Source organism: Aethalodelphis obliquidens, unplaced genomic scaffold (assembly GCF_003676395.1).
Source record: "Aethalodelphis obliquidens isolate GAN/ISIS:26980383/991018 unplaced genomic scaffold, ASM367639v1 scaffold23, whole genome shotgun sequence".
Lineage (NCBI taxonomy): Eukaryota > Metazoa > Chordata > Mammalia > Artiodactyla > Delphinidae > Aethalodelphis > Aethalodelphis obliquidens.
This window is the reverse complement of record NW_020837967.1, coordinates 18,711,475-18,733,260: the sequence shown is the minus strand read 5'-3', so window position 1 is coordinate 18,733,260 and position 21,786 is coordinate 18,711,475. Positions and strand designations below refer to the sequence as shown.

General features: G+C 44.2%; 1 protein-coding gene across 4 annotated transcripts in view; it reads left to right on the top strand.

Moving 5' to 3' along the window:
• The window catches only part of BEND7 (BEN domain containing 7), a 75,719-nt gene extending 61,770 nt beyond the window's left edge, over positions 1–13,949 (top strand). For 3 of the 4 annotated variants that reach the window (XM_027121907.1, XM_027121905.1, XM_027121909.1), the window contains 2 exons: positions 871–990; positions 9,419–9,661. In XM_027121907.1, coding sequence (XP_026977708.1) covers positions 871–990; positions 9,419–9,570 — 272 coding nt within the window. In that variant the 3' untranslated portion in view covers positions 9,571–9,661. Of the gene's footprint in view, positions 1–870; positions 991–9,418; positions 9,662–12,953 lie in introns of those variants that run through there. The other variant, XM_027121906.1, reaches the window with a different exon arrangement.
• Positions 13,950–21,786: the final 7,837 nt, after the last annotated feature.

The following is a 21,786-nucleotide window of genomic DNA, read 5'->3' as shown; positions in this document are numbered from 1 at the left end:
AATGAAATGTTTATTTTTTATTCAATAGAAATGTTACAGCTTTGTGTAGTTGAATCTGTCAACATTTTCCTCTGTCCTTTCTTTTTAAAAGAAACCTTCAAAATGTTAAAATTATCAATGTTTTAACTACCAAGGAGGCAGTGCAACGTGACCGCATAACAGGCCTTGACCATGAGGGGAGCAGGTTGAAAAGCGCTCAGGAACGATGTGTGAAGTAGAAATGGCAACCGCAGCGCTGCGTGCACCATCACACGCTGTGCGGCTTTACTGAGATAACTGTCATAGCACGTGACTCCAGTTTCCTTTGTGCTTATTAGGGAGCTCTTTCCTAGGAGCTGCTAGTACAAGATGCAAGAGGCTGACTCAAAGTAGGATTGTAACTTTCACTAACACCCAACTGCACTGCCTCTATTTTGAGTGCCAATCGACTTAGCAGGAATCACCACGAGACCATCATCTTTTTGCGCAATTTTCCATTTGATTTTGAGTTAGCAGAAAAGTGAAATATGTTGATACACTTGCAGAATTCTGTCATGGGGCCAATGGACCCCTAGGAAGCATTTTCTGCTCTGCCCGTAAGACACATACACATGGACGTGGAGCCATTAGAAAGAGCAGTTTCCGTAGAACTACTTAATATCTGTAACCAGTTTCATTTGGAAGCACAGGACATGGTATGTAGGATGGACCCTGCCAAGCTCCATCTTCACCAAAGGAACGCCATATGGATTTTGAGAATATCCACTGCAGAACTAACATCTTTTAGAAGTACACTCTTTTTTTTTTTTCCTTCTTGGGGTTATATTCCTTTTTCAGATCTGCATATTTTCTTTGTTAAAATATTTAACAATATTTCACATTTTCTTTCAGTCTTCACAGAAAAATACTGCACTGCTAATCACGTGGATAAACTTCCTGGCCCAAGAGACTGGGTTCAGATTCTACAGGATCAAATCAAACTGGCCCGAAGAAGGTTAAAAAGAGGCTCAGGTATGAATCAGCTGCAAGAAAATAATTGCAGAAGTGCTTTGTCGAATTTTTAGATGATACAAAGTACAGTTCTTTGCTCTCGGCTACTTCATTGTCTTTTGTCTTTTAAAGGAGAAGCTTTATATAATGTGCTTTGGTTTTGTATCTGAAAAGCTTAGTCAAATGATTTTGAAATTCACCTTAAGATTAAACAGTGAAAATTACGTCAGGCCATTTACTTTAAATAGTACAAATGAAAAAGATTGCTAATCTCCCTGGTGGTCTTATGTATGAAATGAGGTCTCTCTTTTGTGATTTGTTTCTACTGCCTATTGATTTTTATTTGTTTGGACCTCCGTGACCTCATAAAAAGTACTAGTTGCTTAAGGTTAAAAAAAAAAGAAGATTCTGTGGAAATATATTTAATTGCATGGAAAGGTGTTCTTACTGTACTAAGTGAATAAAATAAATTATAAATTAAAACACACACACACACACACACACACACACACACAATAATCATCTTACCAGAAAGACCATGTAAAATAGAAAGAGATTTTTAAGTCAGATATTTACTTTTTTCTTTTTTTTCCTTCAATCTGGGCTTGGTGGTTCTGGGATCATTCTTCCAGGAAAGGTGAACACCAGTTGAATTTTGACTATTTAGAGATGGTCATTTGAAATCTCGTTCTCCCCAAAGTGACGGTGGGACAATTTACCAATGAAGAATCCTTTTGAGGTCAGTTTTCTGCCATTATGTAGGAATAATCCCCCCTAGGAGGCCACAAGCCTCTAGATATTATTTTTAAAAAACAAAACAAAAAACAACCGATCAAACCTCAGGCCCCCTGGCCTGCTAAGAGCCTTCTGTGCTTCTGTGGCTGTGGTGTGAGAGTTTGGGAGACAGGTTTTGCCTGAATGTCACACTCTGGGGGTCCATAGAACAGCAGTACAAACTTGTGAGACTGTCTGTAACACAGCCTCTTACTTGAACTTTCACTGTGAGTAGGAGTAACCGTGACCAAGCCTGCGGAAGAGCCCAGCCACCAGCCCCGGGGAGGAGAGCTCCGGGCTCAGGCTGGGGGTGCTCTTGACTCAACAAGACACAGAGCACCGAGGGACCGAGTGGTTTTTCCGGGTGAAAAACCTTACAGTTCTATAAAAGTAGCTAGCAAGATGCTACACTATCCAGCTATAACTGGATGAGGTTTTTTTTATTAAAAATCTTCCCTCCCTCCTTTTTTAACCTTTTGACTTCTTTTACACTTAACTGATGCTCTTTTTATAAAGAGCAATGGACTACTAAGATTTTTCATTGGTAACCAAATGGATTATTGCATTAGGTAACAAGTCACATCAGAGTCAGTAGATCTGGTTTCCAAGGCTCACGTCCGCTCTTCACCAGCTCTGGACCTTGGACAAGTCACTCCATACTTCTCATCTCGGGTCCCCATCACGAACTGGACATAGACGTACAGCCTGTCTACGTACAGAGCTGTCCTGAGGCTCCAGACGCGGGTTGTACATGAACGTCTTTATCAGTGAAGCTAGCGTACCTCTCGGAAGATGTCTTTGCGCGCAGCCATGCTTGGCGGCATGGAGGTCACTGAGGCAGCCACACGTCGTGTCCTCGGTCAGGGGACCAGCCAGCCTGCTGTGCTGGGGCAGCCGCTTTGCTCCTGTTGTCCCGGCATGATTATCAGTGATGCCCCTTTCACTCTCAAAGGCTTTCAGTCTTGGGCAGTAAATCATGTGCTTATCCTCCCCCTGGGTCTCCCAGTTTTCACTGCTGTCTTCTGCACCCCCAAATCATCGCAAATCAACACAGCGTGGTGCAGTGGAGAGAACAGGTCTGCTTTCCTGGCTCTGATCTGCCATTTACAATTTCCTGGGAACCTGGACTAATTACTCAACCTCTCTGAGCCTCGGTTTCTCCATTTGTATAACGAGGCTGATACCTACCTCCGGGTGTTTTCAGAGTTAAAATTAGATAATGTAAGTATTGCCACCGATAGACAGCTGACATGTAATAATGCTCAAGAAATGCCCACGACCTTATCGTCCTTCCCTTTGCTAACCAAAACCAAAACAAAGCAAAGTTCCTTTCTCCTCTGACACTGTTGGTCAGATTTCTTCCAAAAGGGCCTTCATTCCCTGAGTCTGCCTCCCCACCCAGTTCACTTTAGAATCCAGGGCATTTTGCCCCTGACCTCACTCCTCTACGTATGTGAACCTTTGCTGCGTTTGCGTCCTCCGATCATCAGATTTCACTTGTTTATATTAACACTCAGACTTGACCTCCATACTGATTGTTACCCTTTCAAATCACATCCTTCTTGAAACTGTCTTCCTCCAGGCTCTGTGATTTCATTCTCTTTGTTTCTCCTCCAATTTCCCTGTCAGTGCCTTGGGTCTCCTTCCCCACCTCTTTCTCCTCTGCCTGTCTCCTAAACCCGGGTCCTGGTTTCCATCTTTGGTGCTTCTTCTCGTTCTCGTTGTGCGTCCTCCCACGTGACTTGCACTGTCCCATCATCGGGGGCTCCCCAGTGTGCAGCTCCAGGCTCGGCCACGTCCTGGGACCCGAGCCTGGGTCCTCTGCTAATGAGGTCCGGTCATGCCCCGCCCCAGATTAAATACTTCTGGCTTCCTGTCCGCCCAGATAAAAACCCTTCTACATACCCCCCAGCACAGCGACGGTCCTTCACCTCCTGCCATTGCCCGGTGCGCCCCTGGGCCACACCAGACCCCGCCCCGCCCACCCCATCTGAAATCGGCGGGCCTCCCACACCCAGGCTTCCCCTCCGCCTGGAAGCACGCAGCATCTCAGAGGCGGCCTCGGCACTTTGATCTTCTGCCACCTGAATAGTGACAGGGACACACCCGTTTCCTCCACGAAATCCTCAGGAGCAGAGGCTGCATGTTTCTGTCCTAAGCATTGAGAACACTGTGTGACACAGTGTGGACACGCCAGGATGTTTGTTGAATGGACCAGCGAATGGGAATGAAGGGACAGCTGTCCACAGCAAAAAGGTCTCAGTTCATCGCGGTCACGTGAGATCTTGGAGAATATTCCAGCAGTTTCTGACTGGAGGTTCAGAGGCTTCCTCATCCCCCATCCCCAGAACCCGTGGGGTGGCCACGTGCTGGGTACGCCACTCGCCTGGCCATCCCTGGGTGCCCCGTCCTTCGTCCTCAGGCCCTTTCTCTCACTTCTCTGTCCCCGTCCTCTGAGGCCTCTTCACTCCTGATCGCCTCTTCTCCCAGCTCCCCCAAAGGTTCAGAGTCTCGGGTCAAGGCGCCCAGACCTCACTCTGGGTGGCTTCACTGAGAAACACCTGGGAAGATCACCCTCCTGCTGGCGGCTCTCTTATCTCTTCTTAGGCTAAAGGTCCCCTGCCTCTGCCTGGAGACACCTCACAAAGGCCCCTTTGTGACTCTGCCCCTTAGATTTCAGGCTCCAGGGAAAGCACTTTTTGCAATTGACAGGTGTTATAAAAGACAGCACCCCGCGCGTAACCCCTCATTAAGCAAGCACTGGTGTCCTGCTGGGTGCGTGTCTCCTCAGCTTTACTTTCAAGTATAAGCTGAGCGGTGTCCTTGCTAGTTAAGTATTAAGTTGGTCTTATGTTGCCTAGGTTCTGCGTTAGCAACCCTGATGGTTCTGAGTATGTGAGAACTTGTACCTACCTGTTGCTTTTCAGAGCAAGTTGTCAAACCCAAAAAACAAAGACACTAAATACAGTATCAGAGAGATCTAAGATTTGTCATAGTGAAGAGACTGAAATGTAATACTCAGTCCAAAGGAAAGGCAAAGGGTCAGAGTGGCCAGGATCCATCCACCAGCTGCCCTGTGGTCCCCGCGCCTTGGCCCCAGCTGTGCCACCAGCTTCTAGCAAATCTGCACTTGCTTCCTCTACCTAGGACCTCTTCCTGCATCACAGGGGGTGGCGGCAGGACGTGGGAAATGCTTGGAGCTCCTTGGGAGCTTGAGGGAAAAGGACGGCATAAATTCAGGATCCAGATGTTACTGATTGAGGAGCTTTGGAGACAACCCAGAGGAAGCAGGAAGAGGGCTTGGTGTCCCAGAACCTGTGCCTCTAGCTGAGGAGAGTGAATAACAGTCTCTAAAGGAGCTGAAAAGTTTCCATTTGAAGAGTCACCTTTTTTATTTTATTTTTTTTTTTGGCGGTATGCGGGCCTCTCACTGCTGTGGCCTCTCCCGTTGCGGAGCACAGGCTCCGGACGGACGCGCAGGCTCAGCAGCCATGGCTCACGGGCCCAGCTGCTCCGCGGCATGTGGGATCTTCCCGGACCAGGGCACGAACCCATGTCCCCTGTATCGGCAGGCGGACTCTCAACCACTGCGCCACCAGGGAAGCCCTGAAGAGTCACCTTTGAAGGTGGAAGACATACACGTAGGGAGCGGAGTGTTGGGCGTATACTGAGTATATTGGAGAAGACTGTTCTCAGAGACACAGGAGCAGCTCTCCTGCCAGAGGCCACATGACTAGAAGAGCAAGTTCTGTTGCAATGCTGTTCCCCTTCTGTATGTATTTTATACATAAACACACCTTTTTTTTTCTGTTGTCAGATGCTGAGACCAGTTGTTATCATAAGTTCTGGTCTCCACTCCCTTCCCCACAGCATACACATGCACACAGTGGGGACCTTCCTCCACGTTCCTGTCTCTCTTTCCCCAAAATAGACTGGCCAGTGAGCACGTTTCTTAACCATCTCAGGGTTTGGATTAGTAATTCATGTGCCTGTGGGTACAGAATGGGGTGCAGTCTCCCCCCGGCCTCCCGTGGGGCATCTCACCCACTCAGATGATCGGGTACCCTGTTCTGGAGTCGTCCTCTCATTTGATCGAGGATGCTTCCACTCTGACACTGGGTTTAGATTCTCTGCCTAGAGAGTTGTGGTTGGCACCCTGGCAGGTTTCCCCAGCCTGTCTAGCAGGTTCCATCAGCGTCTGAGAAGGGGAGGGTGGCTGAAGGGCAAAGCTAACCCTGACACACAAACCACACAGGAGCAAGATGACAGCACACCCACAGTGACCTGCCAAATAGGCTGCGTCTCCCAATTGTGTCAAATCCTGTCCCACCTCTTTCTCCCCAAGCGGCACAGAAGTGGGATCCCAGCAAACCGGAACTGGAGCCGCACGCGTTACTGTCGTCATGCGGATGAGAACTGAGGGGCCGGGGTCAGTGCTATTGCTTGCTCTTTTTTTGTCTCCTTTTCGGTCTAAATGACAATACGGCGTCTCATGGATATTCCACAGCTTCAGTCTTATTCATCATATCTGGCTCACTTCCTGGAAGAAGGTACAGACTCTACCTGGGCAAGTAATCAATTCGCTGCTAAAGGCAGCCGGCGAAGCCTCCAGAAAAAGGAAGTGCCTGTCACAGACCTGAAAGGTTGTTCTGCGAATCCAAATAGAGATTCATTTGGGGCTCTCACCACATGTAATACATTTTTTTTCGATAACTGAAATGATTCCTTTTCTGGTGTGGATTTTTATCATTTTCATTAGATTATCTCCTCAGTGCAAAAATCGCAATTTTTTAATTTGTGTTGGATCTAAGAGTAAAGCTGTCACTGCTATTAAAATTTTATTGGACTTGCTTCATCTTTCCCGAATTTCACAACTTGCCCGTCACCAGAGAAGAAAGATTGTGAGCTTGTTGTTACAGACAGATGTTAGAATCACATTTAAGTTAACAGTCATGTTCTTAATCCACAACACTTGGCCCTGTTTGTGCAGCGGGCAGCTACTCATTTATACATAATCCTTTACAGATTTGGGGTTGTGTATGTTTGGTTCTTAGTAAAGCACATAATTGCACAGGCCTGTTTTTTTTTAAAGTGAGGAGAGCTGAATTACAAAGGGAAGATCAACTTACACCCAGAACTGATTTTTGTCATCACTAAGTGAAAAGCTGCTTTTCATGGAAGGTAGAGAAAGTTACTAAAGTGTCAAATGAACTAAAGCTTGAAGTTTTACAATTGCAGCTTATAGTGATGCCTGTGATTTATATTTGGACTATACATAGCGAGCGAAGAGGTCAAGCCCGGGCATTAACCTGAGTCAAACCCTTGGTACGTCTTAACGTCTGTTTGTCTCCGTTGCCTCATTTCTTAAAATGGGCATAAGATAGACCTGCCTTGTAGGGGTTGCCAAGGGTCAGCTGACACAATGCATATAATAACTGCTCAGGAGGTGGTATTCAGTAAATGGTGATGCCTATCATAGCTTTTATTATTATTATTACTGAAGAATCTTTTAAATCTTCTGGTTCCTTTAGCCGAGATGCCTAGTCCAACTTTTTTTTCTCCAATGAATCACATCCTGGGATTGACGATAAATCCAGTATTGCATGTCCCGTGCATAACTGTTCTAAAGAATTTTATTTTATGTACTATATGTATCAGAATAGTGTACACTGCCATGTGATGTAAAAAAGAAAAATCGTCGGAAATAATGCAGCCAGCTATCTAAGTGTTACACCAACTAAAACAATAAATAAACCTTGAACAGTGAAAATAAATAAATAAATCCCAATGAAAGAACTACGGTGTACTTCATCTTCCTATTCAAGTTCACTTAAGCCAATCAGAAGAGAATAATATCTTCTAAATATAAAAATAACGTTTGTTATTTTTTAAATATATAAGAAAAATGTAAAAACTCAAAGAACAAAATTTTAAATACCCATAAGCTTTTCATCCAGAGAGAAACACTTAACATTTTAGTATATCCTGTGTTTTGTCCATAAACCTATTTATAGAATTCTAACCTTACCATTTATCCCATCACTTGACTGGAATGCTTTATGCAGTATTAAACATTCATCTACAACATAATTTTTAGTGGTTGCCGCTTTGTTTTGAATTTTATTTTTTTTATACAGCAGGTTCTAATTAGTTATCTATTTTATGCATACTAGTGTATATATGTCAATCCCAATCTCCCAATTCGTACCATTTGTTCTCTACATCTGTGTCTCTATTTCTGCCTTGCAAACCGGTTCATCTGTACAATTTTTCTAGATCCCACCTACATGCGTTAATATGCGATATCTGTTTTCCTCTTTCTGACTTACTTCACTCTGTATGACAGTCTCTAGGTCCATCCGTGTCTCTACAAATAACCCAATTTCATTCCTTTTTATGCTGAGTAATATTCCATTGTATATATGTACCACATCTTCTTTATCCATTCGTCTGTCAAGGGGCATTTAGGTTGCTTCCGTGACCTGGCCATTGTAAATAGTGCTGCAGTGAACATTGGGGTGCATGTGTCTTTTTGAATTATGGTTTTCTCAGGGTGTTTGCCCAGGAGTGGGATTGCTGGATCATGGCTGCTGCGTCTCTCCAGCCAAAACTTGTCTTGACTACTCTGTCTCGGTGTTTTTGTGGTGGATTTAGCAGGTGAGGGTCTTTCACCGCGGCCGTCGTGTGGCAATCTGAGGGCAGGATGGTGGAGGGGTGAACCAGGGGAAATCTCTGAACATCTCCATCCACCTCTGAACCCTGATTGCGTTTAAAGCCATGGCAGTCAAAACAAGAACACACCATTAGTTTGCTTCCCAGCAACTCAGCATTACAACGTGTTACACGGGGCAGCCCTCACCTGACTGGCCTCACGGACACATGTGCAGGAAACTTCCAAGGGGGCGGCAGCCCTGGGACAGAGGGAGCAGGGCCAGAATTATCCCAGCAGCCGTGGAGTGTTCTGGCCTGTCCACAGCACATTGGGGAAACTGACAAGCCCAACACTTATCAGGAAACGTACGGGCACCTTCCTTTTTGTACTTGCTGGAAGGTTTTCTGTGACGGAAGGATCTACCTTTGGAAAACTCTTCAGGAGATTGAAATATATCAGAGATGAGCAAAGTTTTGCATTTTAAAGCACAGAAGGGACAAATCATTTGAAGAAATGCTTACTCCTTCTGATTTTATTCATGACTCAATTAATGCCGATTTCAGATTGAATTTCCAGTCATCTCCAAAGAAAGGTTCGTTCCCAAGCTGTCCTAAGCCTGCCCCACTAGAATGGCTCTGAGGATGACAAGTAAAATTCTACCATAGGTATTCCCTGACCTCCATGCCTTCGACGATCCTGTTTAAACAATTCACGCCAGATTCTGGGTGGATACTTAAGCCTATATAAATAAGCGAAAGTGAACTGAAATCATCAATGACTGATAGAATAAGGTTCCTAAGATATAAAAAATGTTAATAGAGGAAAATGGATTTTATATCATCATTTTAAAAATATTTAAATCATGGTCCTAAAATCTCTAATGTGAACTGGCTGAAGCTGAGAAGGGAAAAGAAAGGTGAAAACTATCATGTGCGCTGGAGCTTTTAAATTGTATTACCTTATTCGGCAGAATGAATGAGCTCCCTGAAACTAATGACATTTGTGTTTCATGTTTGTAACCAGCAGAGGCAGCTGACGGTGATGAACGGCTGGACTGCGTTTCTCTACCCCCAACAGGTAAAACACATTTCCCTTTTCATCACCTGCTGGAAAATACAGCCCGTGAGAATATTTGCATTGAAAATGTTTTTAACATCAGAGAGGCAGATGCTTGAGCAAACTGCTTCTGTAAGAGGCCCAACCCCTAGTAATCAGAGGAGCTCAATGCCCTGCATTCAGAGAGATTTTGCACATTGAATATGAAAAGCTGCCTGATAACCTCAGAACAGCAAGTCCTAAGAACTTAGTGTCACAACGTTTTGCCTCCCCAAGCCCTGGGACATTAAAAAAAATATTTTAACATGAAATGACATTTCTGTTTAGATCAGGGATCATCCATTTTATGATGAAATTCACATGCGCTCTGGCCTCACTCACCTCCCTCGCAAAAACCTTTGCGAGGCAGTGTCATTGCGCTTCCTATAATGGGCACCCGATGAATACTGTGTTTTAAGTGACGGATTGAATGTGCTCGATCCATCTAGCCTGGGTGGCACATTCCTCACGCTGTAACCCGATCAGCTGAATACACCATCTCACTGCCACACCTGCTGCAGGGTTAAGCCATAGACTTAATTCCGACTTCTTATTTGACTCTCAAGTAATCCTTCCGACCCCGGGCTCCTCCCTCTGCATCGGTTCTCACCCGAGAGCCCGAGGGACAGGTGTCTGATCAGTGAGCCATGTGACCAACCCTCAGTTGGTCTCAAGACTCTTTATTCACTTCCCTCAAAATACCTGAAGGTTCTCTAACAACCAAACCCAGACACACCGCCCCCCCCCCCCGCAAAAAAAAACCCTGTAAATGAAAAAGCTCAACTCAGTGTTTTCTCTCCATTTGGGGTGGTAAGTTTTAAGTTAGGTCCAGCAGGGATGAGAGGAGTCGTGAGTCTGTGTAGGAACTCGGCGAGGCCCGTGTTCACAGACAGCACTTACCCTGAGTTCACGGTATAGCAGAAATGTACGTTAGCGAACTTCAGAGCAGCCAGAAAACTCGGACACGCAAATGATACGGTGCTTTCTCTGTCACTGAGTAGCTAAGCAACAGATCGATGGACAAATAATGAAATGACTGCAGAGGGCAAGAGCAACCGGCTTCTATCACGTTCTCACTGTATATAGTCATTATAGAAATTATAGAAAGGGGAGTTCTTGTTTGGCTATGTTTCCACACTTATGAACCAAGAGAACTGAAATGCATGATCTCTATTGTTCCTTCCCAACCTGTGCTCCTCTGAGTATCAGGACAACTCCTATCAACCTTGTTCTGACCACCCACTCCAGGTAGAGGCATGAAGCATTGCTACTAATGAGGAAACTGTGCCCTTTCGGGAGGCCCTCTGGAGGAACACCTTGCTGTTCTAGTTGTACTTTCCAGGGTTCCTCCCCCATCAGCCCCCATGACCCCAGGACATTTGCACTGCCCGTCCTGGCCACCATCTGACACAGTGGGCTTTTAAGAAGTATTATTATTGGAAAACCACTCCCTTGAAATAATACCTTTGCCTTTTCCTGTCTGAAGATGGAGGCAGAGAGATGTTTCAGATGAGAACATTGACATACAGGATGGTAGAACCACCTCATGGAAGTGAAAAGAATTTCCAGGAATCTGAGAAAGAAGGCGTGTTAGAGATCATCTAGTCCCGTCCCTTCTTTTTATCCAGTCCTTTTATTTTACAGGTAAAAAAGCCTGAGGCCCAGAAACACTAAATGACTTTCTCGAGGTCTCACAGCTGGTTGGTGGCCTGGCCGGAGCCCAGGCCTCTCAACTCCCAGCCAGTCCACCGCGTAGCTTTCTTACACCTTCTCTGCATGTTTCCTAAAGATCCTAAGAGGTGATGGATGTCCTAATCCCTCTAGGATTCCATCTCAGTGTCACCCCGTCTTCACAGTTAGAGTGTCTGGCGTAAGTCAGCCTGAAGTCCGCTGCAGCTTCAGCTCTCAGGTTCTTCCCAAGAAGACCCTACCCAAGGCCGTGAGGCCCTAAGGAGGAAAATAGTAGGACCCCTCCTGCAGTTTTTTTCACTAGACTCCTGATAGATATTTGATACAAATCACTAAACAGCATGATAAATAATACCACTTATCACCTGGAAAATGGGAAGAGACGTCACGGATTGGTGCCCAAATTTTGCAGTAATGGAATTAAACAATCTTGATTAGACTGGCATGTCTCTGGAGTGCCCCTCACATAAAAGCCCAGTCTGGGGCTTCTCTGAACACAGCACCACGACTTAGTCCTCCCCCCTTTTACGTGTCTCCTTAATGAGACCGTCCGAGGGATGAGCTCCACCTTTCTCGTCCATGCAGCTTCTTCCCTGGATTGGAGACTCACTGGCCAGACCTTCCTCATCTGGTCCGTCTGAGCTGGCAACCGTTGGTCCTTTTTAAAGATTTAACAGTGCCTTTATTACCTTATTAAGGTCTTTTTTCTCCTCCCAAATTCATGCGTGTTGGGAAGGGGTGGGACGGGGGAATAAATCCCCAAGTGTTTCGATGAACCAGAACCGACCAGGCCACGGTTACAGTCAGGTGTCAGATGACATTTATCTCAGTCCGTTAACACTTAAGCAAACTTCTGTTTGTCTAGCTTTAACAAAAATGGATACAGATTTTTCGAGTGGAAAAACATATTTTCTTAATTTCTTTTCCCTCGACCCTGTCAGTAAGCGTTTTTGAGCGATGCCAGGAGTCAGCACTGAGTTAGGTTCTGGTGAACAAATCCCACCCTCAGACCAGAGGCAGAGGCTACTACAGCCCAGGGGTGGAGACAGAGCTCTGATAAAGGAGAAAAACCACCATAAGGGAACAATTTTGGGGGGGAAAGAGTACAGAGAATAAAATCAAAACAGTACTGAAATTTAAAGGAGGCTTCTGGATTTGAAATAGAACAGTGCAGAGCGCACCTAGGCTTAGCATTTTTTGCTCATAAATTGGCCTTCTTTTGCACACATTTTAGAAATTAATACAGAAAAGTGTAAGGAAGAAAATGCAAATTACTTTTACCACCCAGAGACAACCATTATCGTTGGGTGTTTTTTCCCAGACTTTTCTCTATATTTTTTTAATTTATATAATGGAGGTCAAATCCATCCAATTTTGTTTCCTAAAGTTTTCTTCTGTTTGGTTTTACCACCTAACAAGCGTTTCCCATTTTATTACAAATCTCCACACACATTATTTTAATAGCTGCACTATATTCCATCTTACAGGCCATATTGTATTTTATTTAGCCACTTTCTACTCCTGGATGATAGATATGAACAGACTCTAATAGGAACCCACATTCATGGGTTTTCCTGTAAAAATCATCATTACAGATTTCTAATGACTAAAATTACTCATTCGGCACACCTAAAGCCTTGGCTAAAAAATACTGATTTAGAGGTGAAACACAGACACCTTACCAATGAGGTCCTGCGTCTGGCCGTGTCCTAGACAAGCGTACAACCCTTCCTTAGAGAAGCGGCCCCCCTTCACTTTCTTGTCTCTGTTGTAGGTCACATATTTGACACCAGGAGAGAAAACACGGAAGACACAGAGACAGCTTTCACTGCCTAGACTTCCCTTTAGCGACACTTCTTAGCGCACGCATCTCCTCCATTGGAATTTCCTCAAAGATCCACTAGCATTTCAGGTTACTGCAAAGTGTGGGCGTTCTGTGAAGCTGACCCGTCACGTTTGAATAGTTTTCATATTCTTTCTTTGTAATGTGTGATAATCAAGCCCCCAATTTGGTCTAAGATTTTTAAAAATCATCTTCAGAGTTGAATTCTCAGCCTTTAAATGTCCAGCATATCACTGGGTTGGTTCAATGTCCATGAAAAAGAAGCAGTTTTATTTTCCCTGCTTTTTTTTTTTTTTTTTTCTTTCTGTTTCAGTGTGAATATGGTATAGAGTTTTGAAGCGTATTTATTTTAATGTAAATTGCTTAGTTGCAGTATAGAGGAGAATGGCTCTTTCCGGACCAAGGAAGCAGTGTTGAAGGCCAAACTTAATTAGAATCTTCAACAGCTTAGAAGATGGAAAAGTTGTTTTGGGAGACAGGACAGCTCTGATCTATTAGATGAAATCATTTGTGGCATCATCTTCTCCCCAGAATAATCATTTGTCACTGATAAGTGCAAACGATACGTAAATTCTTAGGAAAGAAAAATCTTTCGCGTAGGCTGTGTCAACACAGTGACAAAATAACTAATTAAAAGGTGAGAAGCTCAAAGTAACCAGCTATCCACATGACACCTGACAACTATTTTAACAGATGGTTTTAGCTGAGTGGTCCAGGGTTGTGGCATCATGTGGCAACTGGCCACAAATGTACTTGATCTTATATACTTCACGTGGCTCTGGTACACGTGCCCCCCGCTTTATATGAAACCAACGAGTGAAAATGTGGATTCATTTTAAAGAAATATTTTGGGCATGTGGGTATTTGTTTCACAGAGATATTTGCCTCCAGATTCCTTTCTCTAGTAAGGTGGTGAATTCAAAATGCCTGTTTATTTGGAGGCATTGCATTTACACTTCGTTTATTGTATAAAGCAAATTACCGTGAAGTTTTGGCACTTGACCCAAAGGCCAAAAGTTGGCTTGAAAGAGCTTTGGACAGTAGAAACACCAGACCCCCGGGGCGTGGGGAGGGGAAACGCTGTGCTACCATTTAACACACGTCCCTGGCACTTATTTTATCAAATCGGAGAGTGTAAGAGCTCAGAGTTACCGTTAGTCCCACTCCCTCGGTTTGTGGTGAGGCAGCTGAGGAGGAATGAGGATCACGGATGCCCAGCGCCGGGCAACAAGCCATCAATGGGCTAGCCAAGCTGGGAACCTCAGTTCCTGACTACCCCATCCCAGGTACCTGTACCATCACGTCACTCGGGGCAGCTAACCCTGGGCTAGGAGGGGAGCTCTAGGGGGAGGCAGTACCCACTAAAGACCAGCTAATCAACCCAAGACCATAGGAGGCATTCCTGTGATGTGACAAAGCTGGTCTAGGCGTGGCTTATGGAATCAATCCACCTGCTAGACAGCTACATCTCATACACGTGTGTCTTTTATCTTCTTTTCGGAGCCTCAAGGAAGGTTCAGATCAATGGTTTCCATCACAGGTTTACCTAGCCTTTTCGATTTCAGGCCAGTTAGTAACCCCTTCCCTGACACCAGCCTCTCTGTTCGTCAAGGAGTCTAATGAAGTATTGTGAACCCAGGCTTTTGTTTTTCTGCAAGATATGTTGTAAAAGTTGTCTTCTGCCTCTCAGAAGGAAGCCTTTCTCAAGGGAATTGAAAAGATTAATTAGTGACCTTTCACCTCTGTTACAGTAAGATGAATACATTGCAAATAAAAGTAGAAACATTTACCTTACAGCTGTGGAATCTGTTAAATATACACCATGAACCTTCAAAGCACTTCCTGCCAAGACTGGGCGAGAGCTTGAATTTTTCACGACTTGAGGGGTGGGTGGGGATTGTTCGGCTCTCGGATATGTGCAATGGATTCACAGATTGGAAATACACAGCATAAAACTGCAACCGTAAAATCATATTTTATAAATTAAAACTGTGTTTACTTAACTGCGACTACTGTTCAGACTTTATTCAGAAATCCTTTTTATAGGTTTTCTTAGCAAAAAAAAAAAAAAGAATTATTCCATACCTATGGATAAGGTCTCAATCTTCTGTATGTATGTTTTATTAATATGTAAATATTTAGATTTTTTTAAGATTACTATGTTCTTTAAAAAATATTCAACACAAGGCTAGTTGTGAAAATGGTGTATAACACGTGCTGTGATATCAATTTCCAAGACGCCCTTTATGTCTGTTCTGGAAGAATACAATAAATTACTTTAATGGAACGCGCCTGTCTCCTGCCTGTGTGCCGGCCCTCCTGCCTTTATGAAGTGGAGACAATGCCAGCCATTAATTAAAAGGCATTTATTAGTACTCTGGTGATCTTATGCAGAAAGTTTTCTCTCCGTATGAAGTTAATTTTAAAAATTAAACCAACGAACCAGATTGCCACCAGAAAGAGTGTCTTGGAATGCATTAAGTCACAGGCTCCGCCTGGAAGTTAGATCAGTGGCAGGTCCCACAGTAACACTTGAGAAGTAGTGATATGCTTGAAGCCTAATTTTAACCGAATTAAGCTTCACTTAAAAGGCTAAGCCCTGCTTCTATGGAAACAACACATCAGAAGGGCAAATCAATCTTCTCTAACGCAAAGTGGCTGTTCAAACCTAATTGCTTTATTCTCCTCTCTGAACACAGGGGGGCGCTACTCCTCGTGGGGACTTGCCCCCTCCTGCCTCCAAAGGCACCCCGGGCTGGCCGGCCAGCTCTGTCGGGGCTTTGGCTCGGGGTCTGCGTCTTGGGCCCTCCTTCTGTGGAGGCATTGGCGCTGAGCCAGTCTACAGCTGGGGGGAGTGCAGTAGTCGCGGGTGAGAAAGCAGCCGGACTGCAGGAGAGAAGGTGACAGGGTGAACTGCTTGCAAAGAGAGAAAATCTAAACTACTGCCAGCTAGAGTCTTCCACGCACGCGCAGCCCTTGGAAGCTGGGGGCCTGGCACCAGCCTGCCCCTCCTGCTGTAATCCCCCCGGGGCTTGGTGCGGCCCTTGGTGCAGGGAAATTATTTGTATTATTGTATTATTGCCACATCTCATGATTTGGCCCCAGGCCCCCGGGATGCCCTTGCTCCCACTCGCTGGCAAGGATCTGTGCCTCGTATGTCGCCTGGCTAACACCCTGAAGGGCTTTTCTCATCCAGTGGGAGGGGACCCAGTCTTACCCGCAGAAGGGGCACCATTTGCATTCTCGTAGAATAAGAGCGCACACACCTGCCTCAGTTGTTTCCCCTCCTACAGGCCCAGCCTTAAAACCAAGTGACAGGGGGACGGCGGGTGACTCATTTCCCAGCTGCACCCCGAGTCCAGCTCAAGCATTTACTGAACACCCACTGTCGGTAGATGCTGTGTTGGTTTAGCACAGCCGGGGTTGTGATGCAAGGGACGAGGGCTGACGCTGGGGAGGTCTGTCGGCCTGGTGCTATCCACGCCAGGCCTTATGGACCATCCCGAGAAGCTGGGAGCGCGTAGGGGCCGCTGAAGCATTCTGAGTAAGAGGTCCAATCAGAGTCATAGGCTCTCTTGATCGGTCTGGCTGAAGTCTGGGACGTTAACTGGAGGGGGCCCAGCCTAGAGCAGGGAGTGCCCATTAAGAAGCCGAGGGAATAGCTAGAGATGAATGAAGAGGACCCAAGAGGACAAAGCCCCACGTGCTGAAGCACAGGAGGACCAACAAGACTTGGAGATGCACTAGCTCGGGGTGGAGGAGGGAGGAGGTGTGGAAGCCGACACCCAGGTCTCTGGCTGGAGAATCGTGCTGGTGTTATTGGCGCTCCCGAGACTGGGAAGACGGCGGGGAGGGGCGACTTGGAGAAAGATGACGGACAAGTTCAGGTGCACACGGGCTCCTCCATCCCTTCCTTCACCGAGTGGTCACTGAACATTCTGGGTCTGCCTGGTACTGTTCTCGGGTCCAGATGCACAGCTGTGAGCCCCGGGGAAACACCAGCAACATAAGGCCTGTTGAGTTCCTGAACGAGAGGAGGGAACTGAAACTGGGTAGCTTTGTCCCAAGCTAGAGTCGATCAAGATTTGAAGCCCCATTCATTCTGCATAATTCAAATGTGAACTAAACGGCATCATCACAGAGCTCACACGTAGCCCCCAGTCTCCATCAAGCCACAGTCTTTTCGTCCCTTCGGGTCACTTACCACACTCTGAAATTGTCTTTTTTTTTTTTTTTTTCGGTACATGGGCCTCTCACTGTTGCGGCCTCTCCCGTTGCGGAGCACAGGCTCCGGACGCGCAGGCTCAGCGGCCATGGCTCACGGGCCCAGCCGCTCCGCGGCATGTGGGATCTTCCTGGACCGGGGCGAACCCGTGTCCCCTGCATCGGCAGGCGGACTCTCAACCACTGCGCCACCAGGGAAGCCCCTCTTTGCTTATTTATGTGTTTACTATCTGGTTTTTCTCTGGAATCTAAGCATCGTGATGTCAGGGATCTTATCTTTAAGGCCACTTAAAGATTAAAGATGTTTCCTTGGGGAAAACATGTTTTTAGGAGCCCCGACTCCCCATCGTGCCCAGCAGAGGTGAACTAGGACAGACATTACCCTCTCCCTCTTCCGTGTCTCGTAGCCTTAGATCACGTGGACCTCCTTTGTCCCTATGTCGACACTCCTCAGAAATGTTGGCGAAACCGTGTCCATAAATCTGCCAGAGAGATACTGGGTGCATTCCATGAGAATCCGGTAACTCTAATGATTCGGAGCAAAGCTTTGAATTTACACAAACCAACTCCTTTTGCATTTTGTGACCTCTCAAAGCACGCTATTGATCATTTCCCCTAAAATATATATATATATATGTGTTTATTATTTATTTCCGTTTTGTTATCAGTGAAATTAAACAAATGTCAAGAGTCCTAACAGAAGACCAATCTAGAAATGGCTCCCATGTGGGATAACCCACAGCACACTGTGCTTTACACACACTGATGTTCCAAACAGACTCGACACTTAAGGGCCTTTTTAATTGCGTTTTACTTTTTTGCCACTTTTATCTGTTAATGCTGAGAAATTGAAGGACATTTTAAACCTAAACTTTGAAACTAAGCTCCTTCAGCTAATTCCTTTAAAACGCCTTCCAAAAATGAAGCTGATTGTGAGTGTGTTAGAAAGAAGAGCTGGGGCTTCCCTGGTGGCGCAGTGGTTGAGAGTCCGCCTGCCGATGCAAGGGACATGGATTCGTGCCCCAGCCCGGGAAGATCCCACGTGCCACGGAGAGGCTGGGCCCGTGAGCCATGGCCGCTGAGCCTGCGCGTCTGGAGCCTGTGCTCCGCAACGGGAGAGGCCACAGCAGTGAGAGGCCCGCGTACCGCAAAAAAAAAAAAAAAAAAAAAAGAGCTGATCGGAAACGAGCTCTCCTGAACTCCAGGTGTGCATACTCTCCACCAAGGTGCCACCCAGATTCAAAACGTGGAGGGCCCTGGATGTGAATATGGAGCAAAAACTCAATCTTACAAAGGAAATTCAAGCATCCTAAATTGGTTCAATGACGTGGTGGACCAACTGCACATTCCGGTAGAAGAACTCATAACAGCCTAGTAGTGGGTGGGTGGTCCAGGGCGGTGGCAGGCAGCTCTGCTCCATGTGGTCATCTGGAAACCCAGTTACATCCACCTTATGGTTCTGCCACCCCTGGGAGACATCCTCATCCATGTGGTTAAAGCTGGCTCACCAGCCTAAATCTGTAATGAAGACTATGGGAAGGGGAATAAGAGTGGAGGGGAACTTCAAGAGAACTGAAAACATCTGAGCTCACAAAGACTTGTACACAAATGTTCAGAGCAGCCTTATTCATAGTAGCCAAAAGTTGGAAACTTGAGTGCCCATCAACTGAGGAATGGATAAACAAAATGTGGTATATCCATGCAGTGGAATATTATTCAGCAATTAAAGAAAATGAAGTACTGATACATGCTAACATGGATGAACCGTGAGAACATTATGCTAAGTGAAAGAAACTAGATACAAAGGCCACATATACTATGATTCCATTTATATGAAACGTCCAGATTAGGCAAGTCCATAGAGACAGAAAGTAATTAGCGGTTGCCCAGGGCCGGGATGGGGAGCGGTAATGGGAAGTGACTGCTAATGGGTGCAGGGTTTCCCTTTGGAATGACAACTGTGTTCTAAAATCAGATAGTGGTGATGGCTGTGCAACTCTGAATATATTAAAAACCACTGACTTGTATAATTTAAAAGGGCAAGTTTTATAGTATGTGAATTATAGCTCAATAAAGCTGTTAAAAAATTATAGTTAAGTTGGACCCTCTTACCTTACTCTCTGTGTGACAATTAATTCCAGATATTTCAAGGATTTAAATAATAAAAATGCTAGAAAATAATAAAATTATATATTATATAAATTTTTATATTATATAATATATAAATTTTATATATTATATAAATTATATAAAAATACTAGCAATTTTGTAATTAATATTTATATAAGCTTGAGGAGAGAAAGGATTTCCCAAACATGATGCCATAGGAAGAAATGATCAAGTAAAAATTAATTAAAATTTTTAAATCATACTTCAAAAGTTTTACAAAGGTAAACAGCAAGTGACAAAATGAGAAAAACATTTGCAGGATAAATCTTTTAAGAAAGAAGATACCTATCATATATCCAACTCTTACAAATCGAATGTCCAATAAACATTAAAATGCCAAAATTAAACCAAGAAATGCAAATTAAAACACGTAAGAAAATTTCAGTTATTCAGTTGGAAAATATTGAAAGAAAGGTAGCACCAGTGTTTTTTTATGATGAAGGGAACTGTTAGTTACTACTAATAGGCATGTTAACTGGTACAATATTTCTGAGGGCAGCTTGCCAATAAATCTTAAATTTGTTTAAACCTTTTGACCCAGCAACTTTACTTGAAGGAATTTATCTGGAAGAAATAAAGATTTGTCCAAAGATCAAGCTACAGGGTGTTCATCACCACATTGTTTAATATTTTTAAAAATTAAAATGATTTACATGTCAACAATAGTTTAAACCATAATACATCCTTAAATCAGAATACTGTACAGCCATTTTCTGAATTAAGACTTAAATATAAGACACAACACCATAAAACTCCTAGAAGAGAACACAGGCAAAACATTCTCTGACATAAATCATACCAATGTTTTCTTAGGTCAGTCTCCCAAGGCAGTAGAAATAGAGGCGAAAATAAACAAATGGGACCTAATCAAACTTGCAAGCTTTTGCACAGCAAAAGGAACCATAAACAAAATGAAAAGACAACCTACGAAATGGGAGAAAATATTTGCAGATGATGTGACAAATGAGGGCTTAATTTGCAAAATACAACTCAACAACAAGAAAACAACCCAACTGAAAAATGGGAAGAAGACCTAAATAGACATTTCTCCAAAGACATACAGTTGGCCAACACGCACATGAAAAGCTGCTCAACATCACTAATTATTAGAGAAATGCAAATCAAAACTACAATGAGGTACCACCTCACACCAGTCAGAATGGGCATCATCAGAAAATCTACAAACAACAAATGCTGGAGAGGGTGTGGAGAAAAGGGAACCCTCCTATATGGTTGGTGGGAATGTAAATTGGTGCAGCCACTATGGGAAACAGTATGGAGTTTCCTCAAAAAACTAAAAAGAGTTGCCATATGATCCAGCAATCCCACTCCTGGGCATATACCCAGACAAAACTATAACTCAAAAAGATACACGCACCCCCTACGTTCATAGCAGCACTATTCACAATAGCAAAGACATGGAAGCAACCTAAACGTCCATCGGCAGATGAATGGGTAAAGAAGATGTGGTAATACATACAATGGAATACTACTCAGTCATAAAAAAGAATGAAATAATGCCATTTGCAGCAACATGGATGGACCTAGAGAATACCATACCAAGTCAGTCAAAAAGAGAAAGACAAATACCATATGATATCATTTATATGTGAAATCTAAAATATGATACAAATGAACTTATATACAAATCAGAAGCAGAATCACGGACATAGAGAACAGACTTGTGGTTGCCAAGGGGGAGAGAGGTGGGGAAGGGATGGACTGGGAGTTTGGGATTAGCAGATGCAAACTATTATACGTAGAATGGATGAACAACAAGTCGTACTGTATAGCACAGGGAACTATATTCAATATCCTGTGATAAACCATAATGGAAAGAATATGGAAAAGAATGCATATATATATATGTGTGTGTGTATAACTGAATCACTTTGCTGTACAGCAGAAATTAACACAACTATACTTCAAGAAAATAAAAAAAAAGGATACCGCACAGCCATTTTCAGTGGTGTACACAGAGATCACCAGTCAATTGATTGAAAAAGGCAGGTCACAGAACAATAGGTACTTTAGGATCTTTTGGTTTTTTTTAATAATTGAACTCAAAAAAAAGTCTAAGAGGACATGCACCCAACTATTGATGGCTACGTGTGAATAGTGAGATTATGGGTACTTTAAATTTTTCTTCCTGTTTTTTACCTCAATTAATTTTCCTGTAATGAATATGTGTTGCTTTTGCAATGAAAAGAGAAGTTATTTTTTAAACATTTTAGTAATGTAAAAAAATGTTTATAGCATGGAGAAATGTTCACAATATATTTGCTATTAAATAGCATGTTCAGCCTGATCATACTTTTTTTTTTTTTTTTTGGCGGTACGCGGGCCTCTCACTGTTGTGGTCTCTCCCTTT